The sequence below is a fragment of the Chenopodium quinoa genome, unplaced genomic scaffold, assembly GCF_001683475.1.
Source record: "Chenopodium quinoa cultivar QQ74 unplaced genomic scaffold, ASM168347v1, whole genome shotgun sequence".
Lineage (NCBI taxonomy): Eukaryota > Viridiplantae > Streptophyta > Magnoliopsida > Caryophyllales > Amaranthaceae > Chenopodium > Chenopodium quinoa.
The window spans coordinates 10485220-10510135 of NW_018742204.1; the positions used below are offsets into that span (position 1 = coordinate 10485220).

Consider the following 24916-nt stretch of genomic DNA (forward strand, 5'->3'; position numbering starts at 1 on the left):
TTTTCGTATGAAATTAATACGGAAAATTTAAACCAATTTGTCAATGAATATGGAGATTATGGTTTAGGAGATAGGCAAAATATTCAAACGTCTCCACCACAACATTTCTCCCACGAGTCCCACCAATCATCAAGTTCAACTATGCCACCTCCATCGCAACCAACATCTCAACCTTCATCTCAAGGTAATTTCTAATTAAATTTTTATTGTTATGAATATTTAAAAAAACTATTATTAATGATTATAAAGTTAGTTTAGTTTCCAATTTTCTATGATTTACAATTAGTTAATTACCATGAAAAATGCGTTTAAATAAGTATAATTAAAATATTTAAAATTTAAAAGCTTATTTTCATGAATAGCATTTAAAAATTAATTTTAATAATTTGATTTATGAAAGGTGGTGGCGGTGAAAGTAGAGGTCGAGCACATTTTTCTTGGGTGTGGAAACATTTTGAACGAGTTGAGGTCACACCCCCGGGATGGCAACCTGGTCAACCAAAGAGGTTCACGTGTACATGCCTAGTTTGCAAGGCGCTAGGTGCAAATGTCAAGTCATATAATTGGAAAACGGGAGATGGAACCGGAACCTTGAGTCGGCATTTGCAAAATAAACACGACTTGTTCGAAAATGGCCCCCGTCCTTCGGGGGGTGGCGTCCAAACACAATTGGGTGGATACATGAACCAACCCGGCGGAGGTACACCTTTCATTTATAATAAAGATAGAATGATTGATGAAATGAGTACTTTAGTTATTGCTAATGAATACCCTTTTAGTTACGGTGAAAATGCAAACGTTGAGCATTTTAATAAAGTTGCATTACAACCTGCATTTACTCGTGTCCCCCGAAATACCCTAAGACGTTATACACAAACTTCTTATTATAAGTATAGGAGTGGTTTGATTGAATTATTTCGTACTTTTGATGGTCGTGTTAGTTTTACAAGTGATACATGGACTTCTAGTTTTGGCGAACCTTTTCTTTGCATTACTGCTCATTGGGTGGATGATGATTGGTTTATTCAAAAACGTATACTATGTTTTCAAGCTATGGAAGAAAGGCATACCGGTTTTAACATCAAAGTTCGTATTTTGGATTGTTTAAAAGAATTTCACTTGAATAATAAAGTTTTTTCTTTGTCTCTTGATAATGCAACTGCAAACACAAAGTGTATTGACTATTTGAAAAATGACTCCGAGTTGAATTTGTTGTTGGGTGGTAGTCTCTTGCATGTTAGATGTTGTGCTCATATTTTGAATTTGTCTGTTCAAGAGGGTCTCGCTGAGTTGCAACCATTGCTAAACCCAATTAGAACAGTTATAAAATGGATTAGGATTACTCAGTCAGTTAGAAGAAAGTACATAGCTATGTGTAAAGAGAGAGGTCTTAAGAAAAGACAATGGTCTATTGATACCCCTACCCGTTGGAATTCTACTTTCAAGTTGTTGAGTGATGCTATAAAGTATCGTGATATTTTGACCCAACTTTACAATGAGACTCGTGTTGATCCTACTGAGTTAATAACCGAAAGTCATTGGACTAATGCTTCTTTTGTTCGTGATGTTTTAAATGCTTTTGATAGTGCAACTCATATTTTCTCTTATATTTATGAGCCTAACGTTCATTTAGTCATAATTGAGTGTGTTAAAGTTGTTCACACCATCGAAGAGCATATGAAGATTGATGGACTTCGTCCCGTTCTTGATAGCATGAAACGTAAGTGGCATACTTATTTTAGTGAATTTCCAATCATTTATGGAATTGCTGCTATTCTTGACCCCGGTGTCAAAGCTGAAGGTTTGGAAAATCTTTTAGAATTTTATTATACAAGTTTAAGTATCGATTATGATGTTAGTGAATATATTAACAAATGCAAATCTGTTTTGGGAGACCTTTATGATCATTATGCATCTATTTATGGTTTTGATTTGGCAACACCAACTACTACTAGCACTTCCGATTCTAGTTTTGGTTTTCTTGATAAAGTTATGAAAAAAAAAACACAAAGCATCTACATCATTCTCATCATCATCTTCTTCAACACTTGCTATTAATGATTATTTGTCATATCAACATGAGACCAACAACAACTTTCAAATTATAAAATGGTGGCAAGAACATAAAAAAAGTTTTCCTATATTGGCGAGAATTGCAAAAGATATACTTGCAGTTCCCGCTTCATCTGTTGCTTCCGAGTCTGCTTTTAGTGCAGGTAGAAGAGTGTTAGATGAAAAAAGATCTCGCTTAACTCCGGAAAGCATTCAAATTTGTGTTTGTAAGAAAGATTGGGATCAAGCTGAAAGAAGAACTCAAGGTTTAAAGGAAGACGAAGACGATGAAGATGATCCTGTGATGATATTGGAGTCGTCAACGGATGATGCAGCTTCCGGGGATGATGATGCAACAAACATGGGTGGCTAGAAAAGTCTAAATCAGGTACGCTAAGAACTACATGGGCTTTGATTCTTTCGGGATACGTAGGCAACTTATTTTTCGAAAATTACAATTTAATTGCAAAATTAAATTTTAGTTTTCTAAAGATAGGTCCAAGCCCCCCCCCCAAATTTCAAAAGAAGTACAATATAAGAACTACGCTGGCTTTGATTCCTTATTTTATAATATAAGGATACGTAGGCATCTTAATTAAGAGCAAGCCATCAAATTGTTAATTTTGTAAAAATTAAAACACCACACAACCCACCCGACCCTAACCCACGAACCCACCCGACCCTAACCCACAAACCCACCCGACCCTAACCCACCTAACCCACAAACCCACCCGACCCTAACCCACTAACCCACCCGACCCTAACCCACCTAACCCACAAACCCACCCGACCCTAACCCACCTAACCCACAAACCCACCCGACCCTAACCCACTAACCCACCCGACCCTAACCCACCTAACCCACAAACCCACCCGACCCTAACCCACTAACCCACCCTTCGACCCACCCTAACTCACTAACCCACCTTGACCCGTCTAACCCACGAACCTAGCTCGACCCACCCATGACCCGTCTAACCCACAAACCCAGCTCGACCCACCCACGATCCGTCTAACCCACAAACCCAGCTCGACCCACCCACGACTCGTCTAACCCACGAACCTAACCCTGGTGTGTCCAACTTCTCCGACCCAACCCACGACCCGGCCCACCCTACCCTACGTGTGTCGTGCCGTGTGTCATGAAACCCCAACCCGCGACCCACCTAACCCTAACCCAGCTCGCACGACTCGCACGGTGGACACCTCTACTAGCATGTGATATATTATGGTAATTAGTGTTGCTCTACATTGTATAATGTATATCAAAAGTTAGCCAAGACATCAAAGATTAGAAGGATAGCTATTTGTTTTCAAGTTATCTATGCCAAACAAGAGGAAAGAGATTAGTTATAATTGTTTACGTTTCCTTAGTAATACCAAACAACTAGTAAGGGTAACACTATATATTACCCTTTCCCCTCCTAATTTGTTTCCATTCCCTTACATTTACTAATTTGATGCCAAACACCCCCTTAATGGAAACTTGCATTGGATTCCTCATTGATAAGGTAAACTAATAATACAAACTGTGTAATTTCTCTTAAGCTAGTAAAATGGCTAGCTAAAACCTATTTTTTATTAAAAGAAGCTAAAACCTAATTAAATTAAAAGAAAAGAAACAATAAAATGACTACCACGCACTACTAGTATTACGTTACTCCTATGTCTTTTTTCTTGCAAAGATTCAAAGTTCAAACGCCTTGGTCTCTAACATCTCTCGCAGACGGCAAGTCGAATCGACAAAGTGGACAGAAGTGATTAATCTTGAACCACTTATCAACATAACCGGGATGAAAGCAATGTCTACAAGGCGAGTACTTGACATCATCTCCTACTTTCCATCCTTCAAGACAAACCGAACAAACTTCACCACTATTAGCCAACTCTTCACTAGCTTTCTTGATCTCCAAGCCTGCCACGAATGACTCGTCCGCAGGCACCACACTCGTCGGTATTATTACTCCATCTTTGCTCGTCGTGTCTTCAAGGCCATCTATGAGTAATGTATATATTATCTCCAAGATGCGGCTTGCTGTGGTGGCAATTCTTCTCGTCTCGCTGTCGTACCAGAGTTCTGTTAGATCTTCCAAGTCCATGATATAATCCTCCAAGGCAGGAAGATAAAGAATTAGGTCACCGAGTTGTTGATAATCTTCGCTTATTGATGACATTGTTTACTCAATTATGCTAATGACGATCGAAAGTTACGATGTGCGTACCAAAATACAATATAGACTCGCAAATAATGAGCCTACACTTTTTTTTTAGTGGTATTGAAAGAGTATTGATGAAAAAATATAGGTAAATTTTGGTGGTTTATATAATAATAAATTAAATGTTGGTAACCTGTTTAAAGAGATATTTGTCTTAATTATCTACCACTCACTTAGGTCCCGTTCACTTCACCTTATTTTTATAGAATTAAAATTATTTTTACTGAAATAAAATTATATTTGTGGAACTAAAATTATTTTTACTGATTTTCTATTATAATTCTTCTTTAAGACAACTGAATTTTACTAAACTTAACTTATTATTTTTACTGAATTGAAATTAATTTTCCTGAATTGAACTTATTTTTATTGAATTGAAATTATTTTTACATAATATTATTTTTTTTAAGGTAAAAGGAACAGGGCCTTAATTTACTTGTACCCTTCACTTAATTTGTTTATAGCTTACTTTTAATTCAGTTGACATGATGTATTATTAATTACTCTCAATTTGGTATAATTGCAATTGATTAATGATCTTCAAAAATAAGGAAGAAAATATTACGGAGTATGTTAACCATTCTTCTTACATAAAATATACAGTATGTTTATTTCCAATATCAACATATCAACAAAATTGTTACTGCAACGCGTCAACACCTATTTTTAAGTTTAGAATCCCAACATCTTAAGGATAAGGGCATATGAAAATATCTGTTTCTAATTTTCTAAAGAACCTCTATTGTGAATTATGGTAAGTTACAATCAATATAATGAATATAATTAATTAATTACAAATCGATAAATTCTATCTTGTATATATCGATAACACGTGAAAGACTATTGCCGGAATTAATGAAAAGCAACCATACGAACTGTAATTTATCTTAAGCTATGGAATATAGAAGAATCAATAATAGTAAAACCTAAGTAATATTTTATTCTCTATAAGCTAGTAATAAAGAAATATTTAGGAGTGTATAATTTTAATGTTACATAGCGATAAGTTCAATGAAGTATAAATTGATAACACGTTAACCAAAAGATAAATGCCAAAATTAATGAAAAACAACGAAAAGGTACAAGTAATATTACTCATAAAAAATTTAAGAATGATAAAAGAATACATTACAAGGCTAATGAGAGTTATATAACTTGCTTTGGAATTCACGTTAATAAGGTAAACTAATACTACCAATTGTAATTAATCTTAAACAAGCTACGGAGTAAAGAATAAAAAAGAAGCTAATTACAACTAAAGAAAGAGTAAATTCTAATAATATTCTCTGTTGAACGAAAGAAAAGAAACCATTATAATGATAATGACCATGTACTACTACTAGCATTGCTCCTATGTCTCTGTTCTTACAAAGATACAAAGATCAAGCACCTCTAGGCTCTAGCATCTCTCGTCGGCGGCAACTCGAATCGACAACTGCTAGTATGATCTTATGCCTTTGTTCTTACAAAGATTCAAATATTAAACCAGTAATAAGAAATATTTTATGAGTGTATAATTTTAATGTCTATGTACATAGCGATAAATTCAATGAAGTATAAATTGATAACACATTAACCTCTATCAAAAGATAATTGTCGAAATTAATGATAAACAACGAAAAGGTACAAGTAATAATACTCATTAAAAATTAAAGAATGAAAAAAAAAAAAACACATTATTACAAGGCTAATTTTAATGAGAGTTATATAACTTGCTTTGGATTTCACATTAATAAGGTAAACTAATAATACAAATTGTAATTAATCTTCAACAAACTAATATTCTCTGTTGAAGGAAAGAAAAGAAACAATAATAATGACCATGTACTACTAGCAATACTCCTATGTCTTTGTTCTTGCAAAGATACAAAGATCAAACACCTCTAGCATCTCTCGTCGGCGGCAACTCGAATCGACAAAGTGGGCAGAAGTGATTAATCTTGAACCACTTATCAACACAAGCCGGATGAAAGCAATGTTTACAAGGCGAATACTTAACATCATCACCTACTTTCCACCCTTCAAGACAAACCGAACAAACTTCACCACTATTAGCCAACTCTTCACTAGCTTTCTTGATTTCCAAGCTTGCCACGAATGACTCGTCTGCAGGCACCACACCCGTCGGTATTACTCCATCCTCGGTCATGTCTTCGACGCCATATAAGATTATAAGGAACTCTCTGTTGTATCTGAATTCCGTACTAGGATCTTCCATTCCCATGAGAAAATCTTCGGCAGTAATACGAAAAATTGTTGCAACAAGTTGTTGATCATCATGGCTTAATGATGACATCGTTGATTAATTATGCTAATGAAGTAATGATCGAAAGTGTTCTTGTTTGACGATGTCCGTCCGTACCTCTACAATATAGTCTCACGTCGTAAATAAAAATAATCAGCCTACAGTTTTCTTTTTGGTGATATTAATAAGTATTGATGAAAGAAAAAAGGTAAGTTTGGTGGTTTATAACTTTATATTATTAAAGGAATACATCATATCGATCTTATGAATTATGATTATATTTTAGGATCTTAAAGGATAAGATAATGTTAAGTAGTTTCGATTAGTTTCCTAATTTTTTGTAGGTTCATTTAGCTTGTTATACAAGGCTTTTGTTCTCTTCACCTTAAAAATAAATAATATTAAGTAAAAATATTTTTATTTTAGTAAAAATAAGTCCAATTCAGTAAATTAAAGTAAAAATAATTTCAATTCAATAAAAATAAGTTCAGTTCAGTAAAATTTAGTTTTCTTATAAAATATAAAATCAGTAAAAATAATTTCAGTTCAACAAAAATAATTTCAGTTCAGTAAAATTAATTTAAGTTCAGTAAAAATAATCTAAGTTCAGCAAATTAAATATAATTTTGTTTCAGTAAAAATAATTTCAGTTCAACGAAAATAAGGTGAAGAGAACGGGGCCTAACCGTTATGTTATGTGCTTTTACCCTAAGATTATTGGGACACAAATAATATTTTTGATATTAATTAGAAAAACATTGTCAAAAAGAAAACAATACCTGTTGGTTTTCAATAAAATTTTATTGACATGATGTAAATACTATCAATTTGGTATGAACGGATGTTTACAAATCTGGCTTCGGCTTATGACATCTAGTTCTAGAAAATTAAGATCGATGAAACTTGTAACTGTACAGACTTGTAAACATGGAAAGAACGAATCGAATTTTGCACAAAAAAGGTCAAAACAAGGGGAAGTTGACATGTTCATCAATTAAATATTGGAACTCACTGCAACTCATTATATTTGTTACACCGTAAGATATTATTAATAAAAATTATTTTACAGTTTATTATCTTAAGTGTCCATGCACATACATTACAAAATCACAAATTCAATTGACAAGCGCACATTAAGGCGCGCTTTAAGGCATATAAATGGGTGATTTTGGATGTATTTAGGCCCGTTTTGGTAGTTTATTGCCTTGTTACACTCGTTTCCTTCATATTACTTGCTTCACGGGTTTCGGTCTGTTTTTGGTGTGATAACAGGTATAGTTGACCAAGTTATGTCGAGCCCCGAACCATTGGTGCGTAATCAGGCTATTATCGATCCTAGTCCACCAAGCTAAGGCTTTGCTGCGGTTCTCAAGGCCTTGAAAGGCAAGTTAAGTAGCAGACAAGGCAGAACAGTTCACAAATATGACACCTGTTCACTATTTTTCTCACAACTTTCGGTATACAAATGATAATGGAGTGATTCCAATTGCATTGGAAAGTAGACTTAAAGAGCTTTCCAACGATATATTGCACGCCTTAAACGGAGCTCTGGATAAGAAGTTGTGACTGTTTTAAGAAGACCAAAGTGCCTGCAACCTTCCTGCCTATGCTGCACGGCCGTGCCAGATTCAGCACGGCCGTGCCAGGCATTAGCACGGCCGTGCCAGATTCAGCACGGCCGTGCCAGGCATTAGCACGGCCGTGCCAAGCCAATTTCCATGCCCGTGCTAGTGCCAGATTCAGCACGGCCGTGCCAGATTCAGCACGGCCGTGCCAGGCATTAGCACGGCTGTGCCAAATTCAGCACGGCCGTGCCAGGAAGCTGCACGGCCGTGCCATATATAGCACGGCCGTGCCAATTTGAAGAAGAAACCCGGTTTACTTACTGACAAGCTAGCACGGCCGTGCCAAATACAGCACGGCCGTGCTGATCCAGGGATAACTGCGCGCTTGACTTCTCCGAATTAGAAGACGTATATAAGGCCCAACTTTAAGAGGATTCCGGAGACAGTTTTAGAGATAGTTTCGAGAGCTTTTGTAGGGAGTTATTGGAGAACGTTCTTAGTATTAGAGATTCATTAGTTTTCTTAGAGAATTTCCTAGAGATTTTAGTTTTCTTGGATTGATTTGAAGCAAGATTTGCGAAGGTTCTTTGTATTATTCATTGACGACGGATATCAAAGTTCTGAACTTTTCCATTGATTCGCATCAATACAATTGGTATTATTCATTCTTGTTTATTAATCAAGCTTTATTATTCCTTAATCAGAATTCATGTTTATATCTATTATGCTTTTGGAATTCATTATTGCTTTGATTATGAATATGTGTGAGTAGTCTCCTAGCTAGGGTTTCGGGATGAAACCCGGCCTAGGTAATCTATGTAATTGAGGATTGATTTGATAAACGGATTGTGATTAAATTGATTATATGCGATTGCATGTTAATTCATTATAATAGGAGTAGCTAACCTAGAATCTTGAATTTGATTGCATGATATTCTTGATTTGAACAAGAGATTGTGAATTGAGTATTTCATTATTGAATGTGGTTTGATTATGTATCGAGTAATGTTAAGTGCATGAGAAATCCAAGCTTAGTATTGCCCGTTGTCTTCCTATCACATGATATTGATCAGACTTATAGTCTTTGCATATCCCGTTTGTCTCTGTGATTCCTTGTTGCTTAGTTACCAATGGTTAGGCGGATTCCCGTTCTCCCTAGTGTCTTAGTTTATTGATTTATTCCATCTTATTAGTAGTATTTTAGAACGCCATTTTCCATTGATTTCGAACTAGCTTAGGTTTAAGATTGATTTGCAATTACTCTCGTTCCTCGTGGACCGAACCTTTATTTGCCATTGTACTTGGTTATAGGGTGTTCGTATAAGTATTGTTTGATTGAGAGTTAGATTGTAGCGACCGATTTAACCCTTGTCATCAATCAAATACATAATCAATTTCATTGTTCCAAAAAAAAAAAAAAAACAATACTAATATTAGTTCATTTATGAATCCAATTAATTACAAATCAAATGATCAAGATAATTGTCAGAATTAATGAAAAACAACGATAAAAGGTAAATGTAATAATACTCGTTACAAAGATTTTAAAAAGAATACATAAAGTTTGTAAATAAAAAAAAATAACAAGGATAGTTTTAATTTGATATCGGAAGCATTTACTACAAGGCAAACGAATTGAATAATACACTTAATATCTAATTTTTTCTGACAAACTCTTTAACAAACCTAATTTAATTTGTTTTTGTGTTTTTAAATTTACTTTTCACTTTTAAAATTTTAAATTATTATGCCATCTTCTTTTTATTTTGCTAAATTTCGATACTAGATTTATTTCCAGCCTCTTTTTAAAACCTTTCATTAATAAAGGGTATGAAACTTAAGTGAAAATTGATACTTAAAAAGTTTTTTTTTCCTTGAAATTGTTATTTCCATAAAAAGGGTTGGTAAAAAAAAAAACCCACAAAAAACGAACTAATTTAAGTATTCGCGAGTAATTTGTCGGAAATTTTTGTACTTTTTGGGTTAAATGTCGCATGAGATAATTTTATTTACCAAATTGTCGCCTGAGTTAATTTTTTTACCATATTGTTACTAAGGGTCTTTTTTATCACCAATTTGATCTATTGGCCCTTTTATGATATTAGGCTGATCTTAACTCATATTAGCCTTATACAAAGTATGACATACTCTAAATTGTAGCATTAAATGACCTATGACCAATGCGTTCATGAGGTTTTTCACTTTTGTCTTTTAGAGTAACTACAGTTAGGTAAGTAATGTTAGGTAATTGTATTTTGGGAGGAAAAAGGTGTAATACCCCTCATGATTGTTTTTAAAGGAGTTTAATATACTACTCATACCAATAAGGCACAACATCTTCTTTTTTGGGGAGCTCATTTGTTAAGATACTCCACAATTAAGCGTGCTTGGTTGGGAGTAGTCTTGGGATGGGTGACCTCCTGAGAAGTTTTCTCGGGGTGCGCATGAGTGAGGACAAAGTGCGCGCGGAAGGACTCGTGTTGGTCTGTGAGCACAGTTGTTGGTCCTTGATGCGCATTTTCGTGACAATAGGCCCCTCCATAATTTGTTTGGGATCGGGGTGTTACAAAAGGTCCTAAGTTGCCAGTTGTCTAAAATACAATAGGTTACCGGTCAAAAAACTTGTAATGATGAAGCTGATCCGTAGTTTTAGTCATAACATCACTCATGTCATACATTGGAGATTTTAAGAGTCCAATTTCTCATACACCATCTATTTTTTATGTATATTTTGGTACCTTTTAACTAGGTACATGTTCTCTTCAACTTATTTCAGGTACTTATGTTTTATTCCTTAATAAATTTATATTAGATTGTAGGCGTCGTTCGAAGTGCGCCTACGTTAAAAGCATGTGTGAATATGCTTAGCACTCATAAGAAGTGGGAATTGACATATACGATTAGGGACAAATAAAGTAGGGAGCCGCCAACAAGTTTTTAAGGAAGTTGTAAACCGTTCACGGATCATAAAAGGCAACCACGAATAAAGGGACAACGAAGGCAACAACGATTGAACCGTGAAGGTTACACCCCATTCATAATCCATGAGATTACTAACTCCATATGGTTCGGAACCACGAAAGGAGGATCGGGGATGATGGTACGAAGTGAGTCATGGAGTCACATTCGCCCGTATTGGCCTCTACTCGATTCTTATAGTGAAAAGCTAGTGATTCCTGCGATCTCAAAAGCATACAAACAAAAATTATTCAATTTGTTCCAAACTATTATTAAGCTAAATTGGTTGAATATTAATGCAACACATAATTCTATAAAATTTGTGATCACTTGAATTAAGAAACAAGATTAAAAAGGAACCTAAACCGGTTGTCCAAATTATCTTATTAGGCGTGATTTCAATTACATATTCCCTTTAAACATGCAATATTGTGATCATAAAAATAATAGAATAAACATTAATATTGGAAGCAATTTAACAATAATTCTAACAATACAAAATCGTTAGAAAAATAATAGAAATAAAAGGAACATAATTCTTACTTTGATTCTGTTTGTTTGCAACTACAAAATAATAATCGAGTTAGTAACTTCAAGGAAATAAAAATAAAACAATAATTAAATTAAATTAAATAGAATTGAGTTGGGGCTAAACCCTCAAACAGTTCTACCTTTCATGCCTTGGCTTAAGGACAGAACCACTAGTAAAGTATGGCCTCCTGAGAGTGCTTAAAGAAGGAATTTTGAAAGAATAAGGGTAGGCTAGTGTTTAGGCTAGAACATAGAAGAGAGAAAAAACTAGAGAATTAATTTATGCCCCGTACATCAGAAATGAGGGGGTATTTATAGAAAAAATGTGCTGAGGGAACACACGGAACCCTAAAATGATAAAAACCCTAAAAAAGTATCCCGCGACACGACAAAGTTTATCGTGACACGGGAAATCCCACCGTCAGACGGGAAACCTTCCCGTGACACGGTGCAAATTTTGTGTGACGCGGGAAATATTTAGTGAACGGGGGAGAAAACGCATTAAGGGTTTACGCGGAAAGGACACGGAAATTCTTGTGTCACAGCAGGTGTCCCGTGTCACGGGGAATCCCACCGTCAGACGGGAAAGTTTCCCGTGACACGGTGGACTGTTGTCGTGACGCGGGACTTTTTAATCCGCTTTTCCGTCTAAATTCATTTTTAACTCTAATTTCGTTCAGCAGTTTAAGTGCCGATTGATAATTTCGGGCCGTTTCTAATTTTATTATTTGGGCTAAAATAAGAAAATAAGTAAATAAAATAAATAAAAGATTTGGGCCAAAATAAATAATAAAACAAATAAAAAAGGTTTGGGCTAAAATTAAATAATAAGTTTGGGCTGAAATTAAAACTATGCTTTGACCAAACATCAAGACTAATACGAGTTTAATTAAATACGATATTTTAAGCACTCTCAGGATTAAATACTGAACCCGACCAATAGTGGCGGTGAAAGGTTGTTCATCATCGGGTTTGGTTTTGGGGAGACATTTTTAGGTGTCTACACAGATCAGATTAGAAACATTTAGATCAGAACATTTAATTATCATTTACTTATTGCTTAATATTGTTAATTGTGTATTATAAAAAATTTTGAAAATTACATATTTGAAAAATTCATAATGAGACGAATCTAACAAGATCCATTTTGATTATGAATTTCTTTATAGATTATTATTAAAATACAGTCATAGTTTAGTCAAATTATTAAATCAGATTAGACTTTAAGAAAATCAGACCAAATCTCCTTGTTTCAGCCTTTTAGGTGAAGAGAACAAGTCCTAGGTTGCACATATGTGGATACGAGGACAAAAATGGGTATGAATACAGAGACGAGATACGGAAAAATCAAAATTTTAAAAAATGGGTACAGAAAAAACAATTCAACGGAATATATATTTATAAAACAATTTACATAAACAATTAAAAAAAATCTGTTTAGGGTAAAAAATACCCTAGACACGTGGACCAATGAGAGGAGGCCACGTGGTGAGCTCAAGATGGCCCAAGTGGCCCAATATCCTCTTGACACGTGGCCCCCTTAGATAAGCCTCTGAAATGGCGGCCTTCAAGGGCTCAAATCCCTAGGAGCGTCGTAAAGTGGCGCAGGCCACTAAAATCTAGGTCAAGTGACCTAGATAAGGGCACATTCTCCAACGATCCTATAAATAGGGAGATATTTCCCCATTTTGGGGACACGTTCAATCATTTATTACACCTACATTCTCTCTCATCAAAGAAACACCTGAGCTTGGAATCCAAGCATATCCCCACCTAAATTTCCGTACTCTTTATTCCCTTTCAAGTTACTAACTTGATCTTCGGAGGCGAAGCTCAACCACCCGAGTTTCCGTTGTTTTACAGGTACAACTCAGCCGAACCAATCTTTGTGACGTATCGCTCCCGAGGGACAAAAACACCTAAAACATTTGGCGCTGTATGTGGGGAGAGTACCTCGAAGATGGTTCAAGAGTCTGTACCACGTCTGGGCGACGACTCGAAAGTTTTTACTGATCAAGAGGACGAAGATCCTCAGATTTTAACTTATATAGCCGATGATGGCTCCCTGACAACCAAGCGCATCCGGCCCAGAGACACTCTAGAGCGGGGTGCCAGCTAGGCGGGTACAAATTGACCCCCTGGGTAGCCAGAAGGGGAAACCCATACGGCAAGTGGATCAACTCCCGTCACCCGAGACAAACTCATGAAGTTCATGACTAGTTTCAAGGGTGAAATTAAAGATCTGATCTCGAAGAGCCAGGCTGGCCCAAGTAGAGGTCAGGCGACAAAAAATACTCCTCTGGAGAAGGGGAAGTCAGTCAGAGATCGACAACCAACTCCTCATCCAAAGGAGAAGGCAGCCGGGACCATTGATTGGTCCAAAATTCTTCTGCCTAAGAGGAATGACAACAATCCCCGCCGGACTCAACAGCCAGTGGGAAGCAAAAAATCAACTCCTGACGCCCGGGAGATCATCACCCGCAGGAGGAATCAGCAGTTGTCTGAGTCGGCTTCTATGTCGAACTTTCCAGACAGCTTCAATAACACCTCCATAGGGAATGCACTTTGCTTGCATGAGAGCCACACAGGCGGTAATACCGTCCATTCTGGTCCTCAGATGATTGCCGCATGCTTTTTTAAGTTGGGAAAAATATTAAAGAACTGCAAATATTCGCAAAATTCAAATTGAAAAATTCAAACGCAAACATGTATAAACAACCGACTGAGTCGGAATACTTCATTAATATTCAAAATGGCACAAAGGCCAGAATTAGTGTTAACCAAAGTCGCATCCGGTGAAGAGGCAAAAAACAAATTGTTAACCAAACTCCACAGTTGGTAAAGATACAATATTACACGGCATACAAGTCGGCAAAGAAAGTAATTGGAATACTTCATTTTGTTCGTCCGCCGCCGGCTCTTCAGTATCCGAGACTTCATATCCCTGCCCGGCAGCCCATTCTCGGAAGCGAGGCGGAGGAGCCTCACCCAGCACTTGGGCATCATACACTTCAGTGGCGTAATCATACCTAAGTTTATAGACTTCAAAGTTTATATCTGGGTAGAGGAGGCTCCAAGTGATTTTCAGGCGGGCTGCATTATCTTGCTCATTTTCCTCCATCAGCCGTTTTTGCTCCTGGGCGTTCTCATCCGACTGCTTGTTCCGCAGATTGATGATCTCGACCCCCTAGACGGGAGACGTCTTCCCGGAGTTGGGCATTTTCCTTATCGGCATCTTTTAATGCCTTGAGCTCAGATTTTGCATCCTTCAGCTTTTGCTCAAGGTCATCAGCCCGGCTGGTGGCTTCATCATTTGCAGCCGTACGTAAAGCTCCGGATCAGCTCCTCCTGTTTCAACTCTACTGCTTTAATCTTTAAATCACACATATAATTAGCATATTCAGTAGAGTTCAGGTTTTCAAGGGCCCTCCGTTTGGCGTCATTTACCTCTTCTTGTTTCCGCCTGAAGGGGCCCCGGAGTCCGTCCACTCTCAACATTACCTGAGAAAAGAACAGCCGAATTATGATATACTTAGTTAAAATAAAGAAAAGATATCAGGGTTGTGGGATTCCTTACCTCAGTCAGCTGGCCCATTATCCGGTCGAAGTCCACTACTTGCAGATCAGGTATGAAATTCTTCTCTGACCGGGTGAGGGTCCTCACCATCCGTTTTGCGAAACCAGCAAGATCCGGTTCGTTGGATGTCAGATCTGCACCAAAAGTAGTACTCTATGAGTAAGAGGCAGCATAGTTGGCATTCATCTGTTGCCGGCTGCTGACTGAACCTCCGGAGGGGTCTACCTCAGTCTTGACTCTCATGAAGTCAAGTGGCCAAGGTATTTCAATCTTTCCCTTACCTTGGGTATCCGGATGGGGCGTAGGCGTCTCTTCCTCCCCGGTTGTTGCCGCACTGGCTGCAACATTAGGTGGCATGCCACCCTTTGATGTCGTGGAGGCATCCGGCGCTTTCTACTGCGAACGCTCTGAGCCTTTGCTTAGAATCTTCATCGCAGCAGGGGATTTGCCAGCGGTCGTGGGACGATCGAATTTGGCAGAAGTATTTGACCGGGGAGGGTCCTTTTTGGCGGCCTTCGCAGCCGAACTTTTTCTAGATCCTCTCCTTGCCTTTGGAAAAGCTTGGAGAAAGATCGTGGCACAGGCTTTACAGAGTCCTGCAAAATTTCATCTCTACTTCGCTGCGGGTCAGCATCTCCGAAAGAAACGGAGGACTTCATTCAGTGACTCCTCGATCGCCCTCTAAACAAAAAGGTTAAGTATACCTAACCGGCAAACTGCCTTAGTAATATATATATATATATATATATATATATATATATATATATATATATATATATATATATATATATATTAATACAAAGTCAGGCGGTCTTACCCCGCATTTCTTAGACTCTTTAGCGTCAACGACTGCTTTCTTGGCAAGAGCAGCCTCCTTGCGCAGCAGCGCCGCCGACTTAGCCGGAGTTTTTGCCGGATCGACCATCTTCAAGGCCTCTGCTGCATGAATAGAATTCAAGTTAGAAGAAATTATGGAAAGTTTGTAATAGAAGAATAAAATAACAAACGCTCCGGATGTAAGTGGATCTACCCTTGGGAAACATGGGACTTAACCCACAGGCGGACAAGAAGCATTTGTCCTTGAAATAGTCCGGATGGGGGATCTAGTTTTTGGGAACTATAAAATGAGTCTCATCCTCCATGGGCTCAGTTGTGGTCTCAAAGAAACCCGACTCTATTATCTGCTCCCGGGCCTCAGTAGATAGCTCCGGGAGAGGGCATTTTCTTCCCAGAAGAGCCGGTTCTGTGTTGTACCGGCGCAGTGTCCGGTTGTGTCTCAGAGTTGGAGAAGAAATCAAATAAAACTTATCTTTCCACCCGGACCATTTGGACACCTTGTCCAAACTCATCAAATACTGGGGCAAGGTGGAAAGAGTGTACCATGCCCCATGACCGCTTGGTGCCTTGGTCAAGTAATGCATGTGAGCGAAGGCGGAGACGCTGGGGTTATGTTCTAGAGCTCGCAGGCGGTGATATAACCCAAAATGTTCACCCACGAGTTGGGGGTGAGCTGCCAAACTCCTTAATCATACCCCTTCAGGATTTTCCTAATCCCGGTATGGAGAGGGAATCGGAGGTCAGCTTCTATGACCGCCTCGTAGTAGACAAAGTAATGGTCTGCATTATTAATGTCATCGTCCCATGCCATTACTGCGTCAGTAGGCGGGACGATGACATCCCACCCCTTTCCAAAGGGGTGCTTCTCTTTGAATGCCCTAAAGCCGCTCTTTAATAGGGCAATGTCACCCGGCAGCATTCTAGTCCTTTTGGGGTTAGGGTGGTCAGCGACTTTTGGTGGCTGCTGATAGTCAGCCGCAAAGTTATCCGGGTCAAAGCCAGAAGATTCGGCCCTTGACCCTTCACCGGCCTCATCATTGCCAGTTCCATTACAGGAGGCGGCTTCCTCACCGCCTTCCTCCCGTACGCCCGGGCTCCCGGAAGTAGAGGGAGCCTCTTCATCAGAACTGCTCTCCTCCAAATCCCCCTGTTCCCCGTCCGGAACAACCTCATCGGCTGACACTGACATAGTGCACCGGCTCCTAGACCTTCTGGCTGTCTGTTTCATTCTGGCCATTGTGTCCTTCAAAGACACAGAGATGGAGGAATTCAGAGATAAGCACATCGGTTCTGACAGTCCAGAAAAAGGCACCCCCTGTTCTAGACACAGCCGTTCCGGGGGATCGGCTGAGTGTCCTAGGCAGTGCCGAGTTTGTGGATTGAGAACTCATTTTTATTTCTAAACTATGTATACAGGCGGAGAAAGAATTTATACAAGTTGAAAAAGAGAAAAGCTAAAAATGGTACAGGCGGTTACCTTACTTTAGCTCTGATTAATCTGAAAACAGCTACAGCCGGTAAACCGGGTGTTGCAACGCTAGCACACGGAAATTCGAAAAATTTTGACGCAGACGGAGGCAGAGGATCTCTCTCTAAAAATCTCTCTTTCTCTCTCTAAAAAAGTCAAATGAAAATAAGGTGAGAGAAAAAGGGGGAGGTAAACTTCTATTTATAGAAGGTGAAAACGGGGGGAATTCCCATTTGAAATTTAAATTTTATTATCCGTTGTTAGTGTTCACCTCTGATAGGTGGACACGTGTCACAGGCCCCACGTGACATGCACGTGACCCTGTGAGGGGCAAATGTTTAGGGTAAAAATTAAATACCCTAGACACGTGGACCAATGAGAGGAAGCCACTTGGTGAGCTCAGGATGGCCCAAGTGGCCCAATATCCTCTTGACACATGGCCCCCTTAGATAAGCCTCTGAAATGGCGGCCTTCAAGGGCCCAAATCCCTAGGAGCGCCGTAAAGCGGCGCAGCCCACTAAAATCTAGGTCAAGTGACCTAGATAAGGGCACATTCTCCAACGACCCTATAAACAGGGAGATATTTCCCCATTTTGGGGACACGTTCAATCATTTATTACACCTACATTCTCTCTCATCAAAGAAACACCTGAGCTTGGCATCCAAGCAGATCCCCACCTAAATTTCCATACTCTTTACTCTCTTTCAAGTTACTAACTTGATTTTTGGAGGCGGAGCTCCAACCACCCGGAGTTTCCGTTGTTTTGCAGGTACAGCTCAGCCGGACCAATCTTTGTTACGTAACTCTCCCGAGGGACAAAAACACCCAAAACAAAATCCATAAAACATAACTACATAAGGTAAAAGTAAAATCCACTTAAGGTATACATATTCATAACATAATTACATAATAATCATAAGTATTTTTTAGAAAATAACACCACAAATGTTTTTTTAAAAAAATTGATTATAACACCACATTATCTCAAAATTTTATTATAACACCTCAAAAAACCAAATAATTTAATTTCACCACGAGCTAATGGATTTTTGGATAATGATAAATATCCAAACGTTAAAATTATCGTTATATACCCACCACATTATCTCTGATGCACAATAACGTTAAAATTCCCCAACGTATCGTTTCCGAAACGTTTCGAAATGTGTTACAAAATTCTTATGGGAATTTCCTTATTTCGCGAAACGTCTCATACGATTTGGAACGTTGGAAACCTTTGGGAAACTTAATTTAAGGCATAGATAAGCGTTTCCCCTTGCTTTGCCGCCTTCGCCGCCCTGTCGAAACAATGTCAATGTAAGTACCATTAATCGATTTTATTGATTTGAGGTTTATTTTGGTTTTAATTTGAAAAAAATAAAGAATTCCTCGGCCTATCGTGATTGACCTCTACTTAACTACGTAGTACGGAGTAGAAGATTGATTTTGGTTTTTGTTTGCAATTGAAGTGTCTGCTTACAATCTTGCTTGAAAGGAAAAGAAAGATATTGAACGTGGAGAGCGGGGACATGTAAGAAAAGAGGAAAATTTTGTTTAACTCCATATTGATCGCTACTTCGCATTAGTTTGGCAGCATTAGGGGTTGTTAAATATTGCTCTCGAATATTAAACTAACGCACGCAAAATATAGTAAAATTACGCATTTATCCTTATAATAACGATGATAAAAATAATTAATTTTACCTCAATTTTACACTTTTAACGTACACAAAACTTTTTACCGTTCTCTCTAATGGTCAACGACCACCAACGCTCATCGGTCAACCACCCCAACCACTGTGAGTTTCAAAATCAAATATTTTTGCAATATCAAATTCATTAGATCTTATGGACAATGAAGAAATACTAGAAACACAACCTTTGACGGTCGCCAAATGCTCGTCAAACCCTACGAAATTGGTACGTTGCAATATTTTTTTTTAAAAATTCGAAACGCCTAGCTATTTCGAAACATCATAGGATATTCGAAAAACTAGGCGTTTCAACCTAGGGTATTCGAAAATCTTAGGCGTAACCTGGGTTTCAGTTTTTTTTTTCTTTTTTGTTTGTTTTTTATTTCAAGTATAGGTTGATTGTTATTGGATTTTACACGGTCGAAATTAATTATTATTGTTATTAAAATTATATTTTAATATTGTTTTAGAATGATTATTGGGTTTAAATCATTATTTATATTATTGAATATATTAAGTTTTTTATAATTAGTTGTGTTGTTAGAATTGTTATTATTATTGTTGTTACTTTTATTAGTCGTGCTTGTTGGTTCTTAACTTTTATTAATATTTATATAGGATTCTGAGTCCGAGGATGGTGATGGTGTGGACTATAGCGGACATTTTTTAGACAGATGAAGTGTTTCCGAGTTTTGAGGATGATGTTCTATGGGCACAAAATGTTTGTCGACCGCTTGGATTTATGTTAGTGAAGCCTTCTTACAAGATCAATTGAAGTGGTCGACCGTATCGATATGTGAGTTGTGATCTTGGAAAAAAGGGCATGATAAGAGACATGATGAATGCGATATGCAAAGACACCAAAAGCAAGGCAAACAATTGTCCTTTCAAACTCAAGGTTGAGTATGTTAGAGTAGTAAATGGTTGGAAGGTTAGTTTCTTGAACAACACTCATAATCATTCTTTGGTTGTTTTTCCCGAGGGACATCGACAAATTAGCGGTCTTAGTATTGCTCCTAAGCAGGTAGTGCGTGACATGACTCAGGCATAGGTGTCGCCTCGATATATCATGAGAACTCTTGTAGAAAAGTTTCCCGGAGACCATCCAAACACCAGGCACGTCTACAACTATACTGTAGAAGTAAAATAAGAATGGATCAATTCGAGGGAAGAGAAGTAGTTCACCAGGTGCTTCATTTGGCTAATTAAACAGAGCAAATACCTCACTTGGGTTTTACTGATTCCAACAATGTGTTGCAACATGCTTTCTTGGCACACCCGATCATGAAAAAATTGCTACACATATACCCGTACGTGATACGTATGAATTCCACTTATAAGACGAACTGATACGGCATGCCATTTTTTGAGATTGTTGGGATTACACCGACTAATTAGAAATTTCTTGTTGCATACACATTCATGAGGTCAGAGTCCAAAGAAAGTTATCGGTGGTGCTTCAGTGCTTGAGGTTGTTGATCGGTCATCATAGAGAGTCTTCAGTACTACTGATAGATAGGGAGCTTGGCCTTTGTGCACCGTTGAAGAAAGTGTTTCCAAACATAAGGCGCATGTTTGTGTGTGTGGCATATTAACAAAGATGTTGAGGTGAAGGTTGCTTCAGTGTTTGAAAAAAAGGAGATTGGTGCCAAATTCAAAAATGGGAGGTAGAGGCTTGTGATTAATGCCACATCTGAAGAGGCATATAACAGAGAACTTGCAGTGTTGCAAATCAAGTGGAGTCGATGGCCGAAAGTGATTGACTATGTTATGGACACTTGGTCCGTACACGAGGAGAAGTTTGTATTGTTTTGGACAAACCAGGCACTATACTTCGACAGTGTTAACAACTATAGGGTTGAGAGCCAGCATTCTGCTTTGAAGTGTTAGATTGATAGTTGTAACACCCCCAAATCTCCCTCTACGGAAATAGTAGTATAATACATATAATTATACTGTAGAGATAGACTTGGGCGTATTACCACCGCGCGATTACGCAAGGCTACTCAAAATACTTAACTCAACAACAAAACTTGCAGCGGAAACTCAACTTTCTTTTATTAATACTTATAAAAATGGTAACATTGTTATGAGTACTCAAAAGTAAAGACAAGACCAACATTCTTAAACTAGGTGAAGCAAATTGCGGGACTCCTAAATGCTCATTCATGACTCCACCTAAAAATAGTCAACACTGCTTACCATTACGGTAAACAGGGCGAACCAAAACAAATACTTCCTCCGTTCTTTATTACTTGACCCGCTTTGACTTTTACACTATTCACCACCCCTCCTTTGACCGTATTTTGTGAATAATTTGTAAGGAAAAATATATTCATGTATGATTTTTTTGAATTCGTCTCAATAAGTACTATCATAATATATAACTTTTATAATTTTTACTTTTGGAAAATTTAAGTTATTGATTGTTAAAGTTTTATATTGGCAAGTGTGATAAAAGAAACATTAGGTCAAGTAAAAAAGAACAGAGGAAGTAAGAAATACAGATTAGCAAATTATGCTAAGTACGATAAGTGCAAGATAGTGTAAACTAAATTTATTTGCAAACATGCTTTTAAAACAAATTCCAATAATTAATCTAATAAATTCAAAACTCATTGTTCCAAAACTGATTCCAATGATTCAATATTCAAAATAATAGTTAATAAAACCATTCATATATTAAGAACCAATTCCTTTTAATCCAATTCCTCACCCAAGTGTGCACACCCCCTAAGCTAGTCTTCTTATGTTACAAGGCTATTCACATAGTGGGATTACCAACATGCTTAAAAAACATTAATAATAATAATAATAATAATAATAATAATAATAATAATAATAATAATAATAATAATAATAATAATAATAATAATAATAATAATAATAATAATAATAATAATGATGATGATGATGATGATGATGATAATGATAATGATAATGATAATAATAATAATAATAATAATAATAATATAATAATAATAATAATAATAATAATAATAATAATAATAATAATAATAATAATAATAATAATAATAATAATAATAATAATTCAATGGTTCAATAAATCCTTTTAATATTCAATAAATTCCAATATCATTCAAACTCCTTTTTAATAATTCCACATACTTTCAAAATCAAAACCTTTTAAATATAAAATCTCATATTAATAACTTTTCAAAATCAATAACTCTTCCTTGAAAAACCTTTATATAAATTCAACAAACATTTTAAAATCAATTCCTTTATTTAAACACGGTAAGTACTCCAAACCATTCAAAACATGATTTAAAAATCAATCGTTCAAAATACTTTTACAAAAACAAATTAAATATTAAAATCAATACCTCCAAACTTAATTCAAATCAATTTAATTCAATCTCCAATAAAATCATATAAAACATGTTATTCAAATAAATCACTTTCAAAGATATCTTGCCACCTTAACGTACCTTGATCCTTGCTAGAAAAACCACACTAAAAGAACCTCAAGAACCTTGATTCCGAATATCAATCAACACTTCGCACTTTCAAAATTCAATCACGAATACACCTTGCAAATAACATAACCATAAGGTTATCACAACATAAACTCAAATCTAATGTGCATGGACTATTGTAGGAAATATTTCAAGCATTACCCCTAGCTTGAACCCCACTGTGATCATACACTAAAGTACGGTGGCGTCCAAAGGGAAGGAAGCTAGAGCAAAAGAGTCGCTAACAAGTTTTAAGAACTTGTAAACCGTTCACAGGATGAAGGTTACACCCCTTTAACGATCCAGGAGATCGTCAACTCCAATAGGTCTAGAACCATGACTGGTAGTTCGGGGATGAAGGTACAAATCCAACCTAAAAGAGATTGAACCTGCCCTAATAATAGGCCTCTACTTTATTCTGATCGTATTCATGTGCGCTTTCTGACTAACATGCAATCATTAGATTTACCCCTAAACCTGTTTATCTATGTTGGTTGAATATTAATGCACAAACAAAACTATTATTGGCGATCACTTGAATTATAATCATATTAACCCTAAACAAGATTATTAATTATCTTATTAAGCGTGATTACAAGTACCAATTCTCTTTAAACATGCATAAAATTTGTGATCAAGCAATAACAATATATAATCAAGAAACATAATAATAATAATAAATTAGAAAAATAATAATTATGTTAAATCATAATAATAGCAAGATCCTAGGCATGATACTAACAAGATTAATAACAAACTCTAACATGTCACTAAACAATAAAAATCAAAGCTTTAGCCCTAACATGATACTAACATGATATTAGGAAGAGAATAGGAAGCATCATAGGAAACATAATTGTCATATTTGATATTAAAATTATAGTTGTTACCCTAAACATGATACCAGGAAGATCAAAACGCCCTAACATGATACTAGGAATCATAATAACCACCTAGACATGATTTCTATATCAAAATATCAATAAATCAATTAAAGAACTTACTTGGATGCCTAGTATCTCTTTCTAATAACAAAATACACACGTTAGTAACTTCAAGGAAAATAATAAAATAAAAAATTAAAATAAATAATTGAAAGAGAGATTTGGTACCAAACCCTCAAAAATTAAAACCTTTCACGTCTAGGGCGAAGGAAACTTCGAATTTGGCAAGGTGTGTCTAGTGCTAATGTATGAGAAATTATGTTTTTAAAAGGGTTGGCTTGAAAGAGAGAGAGAATCAAGAATTTCTTGATGAGAGTTGGTGAGAATTGGTGAAAGAGAGAATTAGAGAATTGATGATATTTGATGAGAATTGATGATTGAAAACAGAATTTGAAGAGTCTATTTATAGAGAAAATCAGTCGGATGGATAAAAAAATGAATCAGAGTTTCAACGAGAATAAAACACGATTAGCGCCAGGCGACAAGCCTTAGCGCCAGACACTAATTATCATATCTTTTGATCCGGAAGTCCAAATAAGGCATATAATATGTCCTTATAAAGATCTTGAAGTATACTTTCCAAAACAATTATAATCAGATTAAAATCTTTTGTATATAAAAAGAGATGGCCGAAAAAGTGAAAGGGTGTCAGTTTTGGATAGAGTTTCATATCTCATTCATATCTTTTTCGTTGTTGCTCGGATTTTATATTATAATATATCATTGGAAAGATAATTTCAAGATATATCCAACCATATAAAATTTGGATAAATATTATGAGGCACAAAAATAAAATATGAATATATTCAACTTCGTACAAAACAAGGATTCTTAAGAGGAGTAGTTTTATTCAATTTCAAACTCTTTAAAACATAATTATCAATCCTAACTCCATTAGGATTTTAAAGAACCTTCTAGAGTATTCTAGAAGACTATAATCAATCGTAATAGCTTTAGGAATGATAATTAATAATAGGCCCTCCTCTAGATCATTGGGCCGCATATAAAAACCAATTCGGGCCCATTTTAGTATTTTGGCCATAACTTCCTCATTACTCATCGGAATTGGGCTTATAATATATCGTTGGAAAGGTCTTTTCAAGACCTATCCAACTACACTATTATTGGACCCTTATCATGGACTAAACTAAATTGGAATGCACGTTTTTCACAAATAAGGTAAGAAAAGAAATATTTTCAAAAATAGAAAGAAGATATATTTTAATAAAAACATCCTTATCACTAGACTTTTCGCACTTTTGCTTTGTTTGATAATTAAATGACATGAAAGGTATTCATCATTGGGTTTTTGTTTTAGGGAGACACAATGGGTGTTTACAGAACCCCCC

The 24916-nt window shown here is 36.6% G+C and overlaps 2 protein-coding genes across 2 annotated transcripts; both read right to left on the reverse strand.

Moving 5' to 3' along the window:
- Positions 1–3746: 3746 nt before the first annotated feature.
- LOC110723519 (E3 ubiquitin-protein ligase RNF126-like) lies at positions 3747–4226 on the reverse strand. The gene has a single exon (XM_021902893.1). The coding sequence runs from the start codon at positions 4224–4226 to the stop codon at positions 3747–3749; it is 480 nt and encodes a 159-aa protein (XP_021758585.1).
- A 1915-nt stretch (positions 4227–6141) lies between these two features.
- LOC110723610 (E3 ubiquitin-protein ligase RING1-like) lies at positions 6142–6564 on the reverse strand. Its single transcript, XM_021902983.1, has one exon. It carries the CDS (start codon positions 6562–6564, stop codon positions 6142–6144), a length of 423 nt encoding a protein of 140 aa, XP_021758675.1.
- Positions 6565–24916: the final 18352 nt, after the last annotated feature.